Here is an 11,567-nt window from a genome sequence, read left to right on the forward strand (position 1 = left end):
AAAAGCGCTCAAACTCTCATGGGAACACGAGTGTTATTTGGTTACAAGGCAGGTAGAGTGCAGTGACTTTTAACCCCTTTAGTGGCTTCCTAAAATGACAAGTTGACTCTTTGGACAAATCTTAGCTTTGTCAGTCGATGGTATTTGCACGTAGTTTTGGTCGCGTTCAGTCCCTTCACACTTGTTTGGACAACAGAAGCAAAAAATATGTGAGTAAGTGTTGCTTTATTGGGCAGCAGGGCTGTATTAAAACACCATGTGAGGGCAGTGAGTATGAGACAAGCACAACAGATGTAAAAGTTAGACAGAATGCAAATGCGACATGAATATGCTAGGTAGCGAAACGTCACCGGACTTCCATTTGAACAGCTGGCAACCGTCGACCGTTTAAAGTTACAGAGATCACGTTAGAAAACTGACAGATTGTATTCTTTTTTCTAAGCTACTAAATGCCAGTAGGCCTACTTCAAAAAGTTAGCATCAACAGCTTTCTAACGCCGTGCCAAGTGGCGTTTATATCTAACAAAACATCTTACGTATTTATGAATATAGGAGACAGCTAACGTGTACTTTTAATCTTGTATTTATTGTGTGTATTGCAGAAGTCTGAGACACAGATGTTTCTCAGATGGTTTGGAAGAGGCTAGACACAATGTAGTCTGTGTGAACTCCATCAAGAAGTCCAGTGCCGTTGTTATGAATGAACCAACATGGCACATTTTCACCATTCTTCACATCCTTCCTGAAATCTATTTTCCAGCCCCTGGTAAGACAAAATCATGTGGCAAATTCAATGAAAATCAGGTATTTTAACATGGACAGAATTGACATAAGTGGTCAGCACAATTTGTTGTTACTGTTTGAATTCACCATTGTGTGTTTTTGCATTCACCTGGTAACCGTGAGCTTGTTTCCTTTCACAAACATGATGGCGTCTTGTTTGTCAGGGTCCTTTCCTGGAAACAAGCCACTTACTTCAAAGTTCACGCCCTGGTAAAACTGACCTGCAGTAAAAGGAAAGACCAAATAATGTTATTGTTAATGTCACGTTCCTCCAAAGAGAAAGCTCTAGGACTGGACAACTATTAACATGTGTTCCTGTAGCTCAGGCATTATGTTAGCATAGTATGTATTTGATTTCCAATGAACACAAATATTAATCAAATGTATAGCTTGCATATTCAGAATGTGTAAATGTAAACCAAATGCTTTAGAATCACTAGACATTCTTTCTGAACATTCCTCTGTTGACAACAGTACATAGAAACTGACCCTCATATCATAACTTAACTTTGAAATCATCAGGCTATTTTTAAATACTGTATATCTCAAAATTTACCAAGCAGGCCATGGACACTGTTGGATAGGAGGTGGCTGTCCAGGATGTAAAATCCAAGGTAGTCTTGGTGATATGGGTGCTTTATCCACATTTTGTGCAGGATGATCTGAAACTTGACTGAGTTTCTCACGGTCACTGTTACACTGTGATATTTGATTATCTGCAGATCCATGCTGGAGAAATCGAAAGATAAAGGCTTTGAAATTATGCTCAAATACTTTGAAAACAAATTTGCAATAGTTGCAAAAATAAAAAATCTGGCATTATTCGCTCCCCCATCATTTACTCCCTCTCATAATTCCAAACCTGTATGACTAACTTTCTTCTGCATAACACAGAAGAAGATACTTTGAAGAGAGTTCTTGATAACCAAATAATATTGGCCCCCATTGACTTCCATTGTATGGATACAAAACCATGACGTGATGATGAAGAAAGAGTCTACACTCTCCATTGAGTGGTGTTATTTCTTTGCTTACTTGTATATTTAGGAACACAAAATAAAGATCCTCACAGTTCTTTTGCATACACGGACAGTTCATAGTAACCAAACACAGTATAAGAACATAAAAGTTTGTCCATGAACTTGTGCACAATGTTCACAGTTTTCTAAAGCCACATGATAGCATAAAGTAAGTAACAGACTGAAGTTTTGGTAATTATTTTCAGAAAATCTCACATCTCATTCCCATGACAGCTTACCTCAGTCCTTTTACAGTTCTGGTGGTAGACCAAAATAATTGAGTCTGTTTCCCTTTTTCAGACAATGAGATCTCCTTCGTGCTCACCATCAATCTGATACCAAGCTGCTCATGAACAATCCCAAACCGCCCGAAGTAGGTGTGCATCTTGACCCCTGGCACTGGTCTTTTTTCTCCAATGATCTGTCCATTCGCTGTTACACCTGAAAACACATTTTTCACAAATCAAGTATGTCACAATGACTCACAATGGGCCTCATTCCTGAAACATTCATAAATATATGAAAAAAATTCAGAGTAATTTGCACGTGAAACAGACCTTCCCGAAAACTTTCCTCCGGATTCACAAATACTTCGTAGACGTCAGATTTCGTGGGAAAAAGGTGTGTATGTTAATGAATTCCAATCATTCGTAAACAGAGCGTGCTTGCACGCTCATTCACAATTAGCATAATCACTGCCTATGAATTACAGCTATGCAAATTACATATCTAGGAATGCTAGAGAACTTCATTCTCTGGTTTGGCTACATTATATTGCATGAATGCATAAGATACTAATAGGTTATATGCTTACCAATAAATTTAATCAATTAAACTCTGTCCACCAAAGTGTTTTAGCCAGCTAAAATAATAATACCTGGGAGGCGTATTACAGAAAGATCATAACTTGAAAATCTTATCCTATCTGTTTGGTAACCATGGTAATTTCAGATAGGACCTCATTTAGGACAAAAGCTATTACAGAACAGAACTTCCTAAATGCATAATCTTATCTTAACTACATATAAGAAAGGGGTATTACAGAAGCGACTTAACTTGACAAATTAACGGTCTTAACTTTAGGATGACCCCACAGCTGTCATAACTTCAAAATGATTTCAAAACTAACAGAAAAAACGCAGACAATTGCGCTGTCCAACAATGGCATTACATTGATTAATAATTGAAAATGAAGAACGGAGAAGTTTCTATTTCCGTGGCAGTAAAATTAAAAGCTTGCCGGTTTTGTTTTTCCATTTTGTTTACCTCATCAGCAGCTCGCGCAGTGTTGGTTGCTTGGTAACAGACCTGAAAGTGGATTGCCGAGCTTGATGGTACAATTTAAGATTTCCTAACTAGAGATAAGATTTTGTAAGATAGGATAGGAATCCCAAATCAAGTTAAGATTTGCTTAGTGCATCAAAATGCAGTCTTCAGTTAGTCTAAAAGAATACAGAACGTCAGCGTGGTTTTACGCACTATTTACACGTGGTATGGAGCAGGTGTACATTTATTTCGTACCAACTAACATTTTTAAAATACAACATTTTCATGAATCTGAAAATGTACGTCAACACGACTTAACGAACGATTTACACAAAAAAATCGTTATGCTCATGAATGAGACCCAATGTGTTTCTTTATTATTTTTAGAGCATGAATCACCTGTAAGTGGGTCTCTAACCAGGTTAAAAATGGTTCCAGGTTTGTCATCAAAGTTGAAGCACAGGGAATCGTTCTGATCTGGCACTTCAATGATGAAGTGTGGATCTCCATCAGCTGCCAAACAACAGATGCATGATGTGAACATAAGCGACAAATATCTCCGGTATTTTTCTTAAAGAATGAAAAAAAAAAGATTCTTCTTACCAAAATATAAAGAGGGTTTGACGATTCTGCTGATAGCTCTCATCCACTGGGGTGGAGCATAGAGGGCATCTACAGATAAAGCTGTGTAAAAGGGATTATTTACATATGCAGGGAAATTATTGCCCCACTTCCAGGGTAAGAACTATATATCGACATGTCCAAGTATAAACTAAAACTTTGCTTCAGCAGTTTAACATATGAAATTATAATGGGGCAACAAAGAGAAATCAGGCTTTCTGATTCTGGCCAAAATTGGATGTGTTTTATGCTGCATTCACATCAAATGTGAGGCTATAATAGACTTCACGTGTCCGGATGTGTCAAATAGTAGGCGTCAATGAGCTCTTCACGAAAATTTCTCGCTTGAGTTGAAATGTTTTCAGATTCATGTCATTCGCATCGCCTGGCGCGAGTTTGCATCTTTGCATTGACTTTTCGCGTCTTTGCAACGCATGTAATTTACTCGGGCAAATCGCTTACTTAGCGTTTAGTGTGAACACAGCATAAATTCACTTTAGAGGTTTGCAGTTCACTAACACAAACTTTCAGAAAAACGTACTGGCTGTTAAACATCTTCTAACTGGGATTGGTCCAAAATAATGATAAATAGGTGGGCGTGAATTACGACTTCAACTACTTTAACTTTATCTTTTCGATGTTCATTTCTTCACTCAGTTTGTCCGCCTACAGAAGAGTGAATGATATCATAAACCTGTACTGGATAATTCCAAAACTCTAGAAAGAATTCTACAATGATACATTCAACAACATGTCTTACCAGATTCTGTTAAGTCCTCCCGTTGATCTAGAAACCACAATACAACAATGGTGTTTAAAAGTTAATACTATAGCAAATATTCAGAAATTTAGATCTACAGTGTTGTGAAACTAACATAGCAGAATCAGAATACTGTATGGTCAGTAAAGTCTTTTTTTTCATTGAGGCTACTGACTGTACCACCAAAACATCAGGCGAACCTATTTATGTAAATCAGTGTCATATTAAAAGTACCTTCAGTCAGCTTGTCAGCAATGAGCGTTTCTTCATCTTCGGCCTGTGGTTTGGTGACCACCATGGAAGTAAGCGGTGTGACGAAGTTATACCTCAGAGAAAGATCTAGAGCCTCAGCTGTGATGTTTTCCTTCTCCTCAGGAGAGCATTTGTCCCTGTGACAGTAACACCTGGTCAGCAAATTATTTTATTTATAAATCTCTGTGGAAATTATGCATTCTCAGAAAAGTAATAAACAAACATTTTATCCAGGAGCTGCTGGATGGTCAGATAAGCCCACAGATGCTCTATGAAATCGCCAAAAATGTAGTCTTGCTCAGGGAACACACTGTCCCACTCTTCAGCAACAGAGAAGCCCTTGACAACAAACTGATCTTCCAACTGTTGAAATGGAAACAAATAATCCTTGTGAATTTACTGCAGTCAAATGAAGTCTTTGAATCAGGAAATAGAAACTTTCTTTACCCCATTAGCTGACACTTTTGTCATAAATGTGTCAATCTCAGATTCCTGCATGCGACCGGCAACCACAATCTCAGAACCCTTGAAGAATTGCTTAAAGTGACTTTGGGTCAAGGAGGTTACAGTGTCGCCAGGGTAGTCGAGATTCACCTCCAAGAGTAGTGGGCTTGCCACCTCTTCATAAAAACCCTATGGAGATAACCAAAACTCTTGTGCACCTATACACTGCATAGTTTTTATACATTGAGAGAATGCTTGTCATTTCTACCTGCAGTTGAAGTGTAGCATCTGAGGCCTCATAGACTCTGCGAGCCAAACCGTCGTTCTGCTTGGCTAAAGTGTAGAGAAGGCTGTAGTCCAAATCATAGCCAAAGCCCAAACAAAAGAGGCTCAGGCTTCCATTAATGGCATTGCGGATGTTTTCTTGCATTACAGGTAGATCTTGTTGCCCTTAAACACACAAATTGTTCAGTACTGGTTATTTCATTTACCTAAACCGGGTATTATTGTATTGACCATTTATATAGAGATGGCATCTTTGGACGAAGATTATTAGGTTACAAAGAACAGACTCAAAAACTAAAATATGCATCTTTTCTATATTTTTAGGCTGTTTCAAACCAGTGAGTTTTAACATGGCATTAATACAAAAATCAGCACACACCAGCGCTTGGTCTTCCGTCAGTTAGCAGGATGATCATGGACATGTCTGGGAGGGAGTCATTTTGTTCTGCCATAAGCATGTCCACCGCATGCAGAATGGCCTTGTTTATATCAGTTGCTATGGGACAGATTTGGAAAATATGTTACTACAGAGACAATACCGTAAATGTTATGTGTACTTCATGTTCAAGTAACATTTTCCTCGGTTTAACCTGAATGTTTAAAATTGTCAGTATACCATTTTGTTAGGGGAAGTGGGATCAAGAAATGTCAAATTAAAAGTTATTTCAATTGATCTGGATTCAAACGTCCATGAGCACCATGGCTCAATGTGTTAAGAGTACATCCAATAAATGTTAGACTATGAAAAAAATATTTTGGGGGGAAATATCCCTTTAAGGGATTGATTTGTCATTTATTCACACGTCATTCAAAATGTGTATATAACACAAAAGAAGATATTTTGAGGAAACTTCAGTGTCTCAATCTCACTGGATTTGTGTCCATATGTTTAGTTACATTGTTTGGTTACCAGTGTTTTTCAGAATATCTTCTTTTGTGTTCTGCAGAAGAAAGAAAGCCATACAGGTTTGGAATGACACGAGGGTAAAATAATGATGATATTTTCATTTTTGGGTGAACTATCCGTGCAAGGTGTTAGAGGGTCCATAGGCGTACCTTTGAGGGTGAACAATTTTTCCGACAGCATAGACCACATACACCACAAATTCATTGTGAACTGTTTTTTACTCTTGCTTTATCAATCTGTTCATACTTACAGTGTCTTGCTGTAATAGTTTGGACAAATTCTTTTGCTTCTGCCACATTCTCCGGTGTAGCTTTGTTAAGCGAAGGACTCCACGACTCTATGACATCATCAAACGTGACCAGCCCAAAGTAATCATCTTCGTGGAGGTCACTCAATATAGTCACCAAAGCTTCTCGAGTCTACCGAAAGATAACCAGCAGACAATTCAAACGAAACTTTAAGAAAGATTTCTGCACTTACGTCTATACTCTTAGGGCCCTATTTTAATGATCTAAGCATGTGGTCTAAAGTGTATTTAGGGCGTGTCCACTTTTACTAGTTTAACAACGGGAACAGTGGTTGGCGCGACAGGCCCATGGTCTAAAAGGGATGTCCGTATTCTCTTAATGAGTCATGGGTGTGTTTTGGGCAAAACATGCCGTAAACCAATCAGAGTCTCATATCCCATTCCCTTTAAGAGCCAGTTGCACGGCGGAATTTGCAAAAGCAAAGACTGGACACTTCTCCAGAAAGGAAACGGGTCTGCTCGTGCGAAAGGTTAAAGCCCGCGAGCAGACCATCTACAGGACAAGCCGGATTTGTATCTTTACGTCCTCAATAATAATCTTTTACATTGTAATCCATTTATTTGTAATATTTGGCATTGTTGTGTGCTGCTGCGCGTCCCTCTGTGTGTAATAAGCCGAGTGTACGTGCGCTGTGCACCCGCCTATAGGACGCATATTACTAACACGCCAGGGCTGTCCAAAATTCAGAATTTCAGAATTTAATTAAATGAATGAATTTGACTCCACCCTACAGGGTGTTGAATTGAATTTGAATTGGAATTACAGGAAGTGGAATTAAATTCATTGCAGTGAGAATGTGATACTTTTAACATACATTTTTCTTCCTAATGGAAGTACAGACACTAACATTAAGCATACATTCATGTTGAATAATTAGCAATATTTTCATTTCAAAGTAATCAAATGAAACAATGTTTTGGTACAGGCAATTATCATTTATTAAAGTACTTTACAGGGTAACGTTGTTGCATCTAATGGTCAACAGTTCCTCAAATGTTTTGTCATTGAGGCGACATCGCTCTGGTCTGAATATCTTGCCTGCAACACTAAATATCCTCTCAACAGGTGCAGAGGAAGCAGGTATGGCCAGATGTTTACATGCAAGTACAGCTAGGTTTGGGAAACTGTTTTGGTTTTCTTTCCAGAACAATAAAGGATCGGCATCTGGGAAACGAAGCGCTATCCTATCATTTTCCACAATTTGAAAGTTATTACAATTTTAATGATCTGTTTAATAGAGTATGTTTTTAATGTTAATTTCTGGTAAAAAAAATAGGCCTATTTACTATAATAAAGCATTGTGTACATAAAGTCCATACAATAATATCTGAATGAAATTCATGTTGTAATCATATGTAATATATACTGTAAAGCTTCATTGTTAAATACACCTTAATTATGTATCACAAATTTCTTTGAATTTTATGGAATTCCAATTCTACTTCCTGCGATTTGAATTTGAATTGCAATTCAGCTACCTGTTTGCAATCTCAATTCAAATTCAAGAATTGAATTGGAATTTAGGGGTCATTCTCAATTCAATTCTGAATTTTGTACAAGCCTGTAACACGCTCTTTAAATGACTAACAAATATTATCTTTAGACCAGGTTTCAGTTGGTCAATGACGCAGTCTATTTCAGTTGCCTCAAAACAGCAATGCCTCTGCACACACCTCGTTTTCAGACCAGCACGCCCATGGGCACACAAATGGGCGCAAATGCATTTGCTATTTAAACAAAGTGGTGCAGGACGTGAAAATCAAAACTGCGTCAGGCTGAAACTAGCAAAAAACACTGCCGCCACATTGCGCCGAGTGTATAATAGGGCTCCTAGTGTTTGACTTACCTGTTTCATTTTCTCTCCTGTCATGGACCCACTTCGGTCTATCACAAATATTACATTCTTAGGGATTTGAGGCAAATTATCTGGAGCAAAAAAGTGTACAAAGTAGCCGTTCACTATCTGAAATCGAGAAACAGGAGAACAGCGCCATCTGAATAATACATATGAAAAATACATACAGTAGGAAATTCTAAAGGACCTATGAAAAGTAGTTTTGCTAATATTGGACCTGAATTTCACCAATATCCTGTGCGTGGTTCACGTCATACTTGATAAATAAATCCCCATCGATCAGAGTGCCTTCACAGTCTGAACAATGCCTTTGTTGACCCAGCGTAGGAGAAAAGTACACATGTGCCTATAGATGAAGAACAGTGATATAAGTGTATTAAGAAGTATGTCTGAAATGTGCTAAAAACAATGCTAGAAAAGTTGTATTTAATTTATTTCATGAGCTTAATGCTAAACTTTAAAGAAAAAAAATGTTTTACTACCACAGGCCTAAAGTACCAAAGCTGTAGTGATCCAGTTTTAAAATACTTAAATTTATAGCTCAGTAAATTTCAGTTTCATCACTTGGTTGTAGCTGTTCGTGTATTATTATATTTATGTGTATGCAGATTGAGGCTCTATATGTAGCTAGCTAAAGTTGTCTGCTTCTCTTATTAGGTAATATATGCAAATCTCTGTAGTTTTCATTCAAACCTTTTTATCTGTGACCGTTTTCTCCACTAGAGGGAGCAGCTCATTGGTGATGAACGTACTGTTGACATCCACAAACGCAATGCCCTGGGGTTCGTATATATCTACCACAATCTGTGAGAAACAAACAGGACTAGTATAACACAGCTTACAACGTTTGAATGTTTACAAAGAAAACAAAAGATAAATGATGAACCTCAAAATTCTGAACCAGCTGTTTGGGTCGAAGACCTATCATGATCTCGTAGCTGCCGAGACGACGGCGCAGGAGCTCTTCGTAAGTAAGAGTAAATGTGACGATACTCTGCGCTGCCACGTTCACAGACACTGAGAATTTCTCCATGTGCCTTCCAGAAGCCCTTGAAATCAAAAATAGCTTGAGATTAGCAAACGCTGAACTGTAAATATGTGTATTCCAGAGCTGTTTATCTGTGTTTACCTGACCAGTCCGGCGGTCTGCCCGGATGACACGGCCTTCTCATACTGCTACCTGGCCTTCTCTTTCTCCTTCACCTCACTGATGTATACTCTACCCTCAATCTCTCTAAAAAAAGTAAATGCAAATGAATACAAAAACAAAGTATGTCAACAGGGGGCAGTAGTAAACACAGGAGGACTGACATGCTGAAGTTGGTGATGAAGGCTGTTTTGGGAAGGTCCACCTCAAAGAAAACTTCCTGTGAATTGTTGGCTGCATTCAGGGCTTTGGTGGTCATGGTCGTGTGAGCGAAACGGGACGCGACCTTGCAGTCCACTTTCATGCTTTGAAGCTCTATCTGAGAGAGCTACAGTAGGAGAAAGTTCAAAATGATTCAAATCTATACTATATTACATTTACACCTCAACACTTTTATCTTTACTATGACATCATTCGCAAGCAATAGTTCACTGTAAAAACACACCAGTGTTAAGAGATTGAGTGAGTATTTTAGTTTTGGAGACTACAGTAAAGTGTTGTTTGTCCTTTGTAATTGCAATGAACTTCCACTAGGGGAATGGAGTTATTTGATTACCTTTGTGATGGAAGTATTTGCTTTATTTGAGTAGCATCAGAGTTTGGTTTGTTGTTTGTGTAAATTGTGTTAATTTAACATATAAATGAACAGACTGAACGTGCAATATAGCGAACGTTTTATTTTTACCTAGCTTTTTTACGTAGATCTGGGACATATTCGATATATTGTTTACATCCTCTTCTCAGATTTTCATTCTCTAGTCTACTAGTCTAATAATATCATCGTAACCAAGTAATCATGGTCTTACTTGTGGGTTACATTTTAATTTGACATAAATTGTGATGCTGGAAAGACAATAAATCAGTTTTACTTCCTTACTTTAGTTGAAGTGGACACATTAAAAAAGAGAACTTCGTCATTTCTGAGATGAAACAATAATTACCAAACTGAAAAAAGCGCCACGGCAGACCCCCTGACAGTCACACATCAAAAGAAAGCTCAATCTTTTTCCAAAGTATCCTTCAGGCCTTTACTAATTTATTGTGTTTAGCCGTTATCAGACATTTAGCCAGCCAAGTGAATTAAAATCCATGTACACTGAAGAAAAGTATTTGTTAAGAAGTTAGTAGTAAGAAATCCCCTTTTTAATATAAAAACCTCAAACTTCCAATCAGTGATGTGGCCTGAAATTGTGTCCAGCGTCTCATATGTTTGTAAATCATTTTGTTTGTCACTGTTGTATCTTTAGGTTGCTCTCGAGACTCAAGAAGTTTGAGACTTTTGACAGTTTCTACATTACATTTGCAACACAGGAACTGATACAAGGAAACTATCCATATATATTCTTATGATATGAATATGAAAAAAACAAAGTAAATCTTACCTGTTCTGAATTATAAATTCTGATGACCGCATTGTCTTGAGCTATAACAGTGAGAGCCACACAAATACACACGCACAAACACAGCATACGTTTCAGTGCAGTCATGATGAAGTAAAGACTGAACTGACTTGACTTCACTTCTGCCTGCTAATGTTCTTAAGCCAGAGTGAGAAGAGACAGAGAGCAACACACGCCGATGAATGAATGTCTGTGTGTGCTGTACAGGGCCTGTAAGACTTGCCAAAGGGGTGTGTGAGTGTACCCAATAATCTGCCCAGACACACCACCCAAAACAGCGGAATTCACCTAGACTCATAAACAGAAAAATATTAAACGTAATACATTTTTAATATTATCATTAACATCTAATAAATAATGTTGTCTTATTATTTGAATAGACTTCCAACCCAATCCGAATGGACCTGCAATTTGTGCTAAGAAACTGATGGATACCACAAGGAGTCAAATTTGCGTTTACTTGTAGGTGATTTATTGTTTCTTTTAAATGGTGAAAGAAATAGGAACTTGAAGGGAAACT

The 11,567-nt window shown here is 37.9% G+C and overlaps 1 protein-coding gene across 2 annotated transcripts; it reads right to left on the reverse strand.

The window, feature by feature from the left end:
- Window positions 1-215: 215 nt before the first annotated feature.
- Window positions 216-11,216, reverse strand: itih3a.2 (inter-alpha-trypsin inhibitor heavy chain 3a, tandem duplicate 2). Of its 2 annotated transcripts, XM_057362020.1 has the most exons (20): window positions 11,030-11,216; window positions 9,812-9,975; window positions 9,630-9,734; window positions 9,387-9,549; window positions 9,194-9,304; window positions 8,718-8,846; window positions 8,492-8,608; window positions 6,588-6,756; window positions 5,810-5,926; window positions 5,414-5,595; window positions 5,149-5,334; window positions 4,925-5,064; window positions 4,684-4,838; window positions 4,450-4,476; window positions 3,672-3,752; window positions 3,468-3,581; window positions 2,042-2,243; window positions 1,340-1,512; window positions 893-1,004; window positions 216-763 (listed from the first exon to the last, which is right to left on the reverse strand). In XM_057362020.1, the coding sequence occupies exons 4-20, from the start codon at window positions 9,531-9,533 to the stop codon at window positions 625-627; spliced, it is 2,301 nt and encodes a 766-aa protein (XP_057218003.1). In that variant the 5' UTR covers window positions 9,534-9,549; window positions 9,630-9,734; window positions 9,812-9,975; window positions 11,030-11,216; the 3' UTR covers window positions 216-624. The 2 variants fall into 2 exon arrangements, with proteins under 2 accessions (XP_057218003.1, XP_057218004.1); XM_057362021.1 differs by lacking the exon at window positions 9,812-9,975.
- Window positions 11,217-11,567: the final 351 nt, after the last annotated feature.

This window comes from Triplophysa rosa, linkage group LG20 (assembly GCF_024868665.1).
Source record: "Triplophysa rosa linkage group LG20, Trosa_1v2, whole genome shotgun sequence".
NCBI classification, from domain to species: Eukaryota; Metazoa; Chordata; class Actinopteri; order Cypriniformes; family Nemacheilidae; genus Triplophysa; species Triplophysa rosa.

Bases quoted from the DNA above. Each gene is read 5' to 3' on its own strand.
- itih3a.2 (XM_057362021.1), bottom strand. From the start codon at position 9,533: ATGGAGAAATTCTCAGTGTCTGTGAACGTGGCAGCGCAGAGTATCGTC. The intron at 1,513-2,041 runs GTAAGCTGTCAT...CGATTTCTCCAG, and splicing joins AGAACTGTAAAAGGACTGAG to CATGGATCTGCAGATAATCA. The intron at 764-892 runs GTGAATGCAAAA...TTGTCTTACCAG, and splicing joins AACAAGCTCACGGTTACCAG to GGGCTGGAAAATAGATTTCA.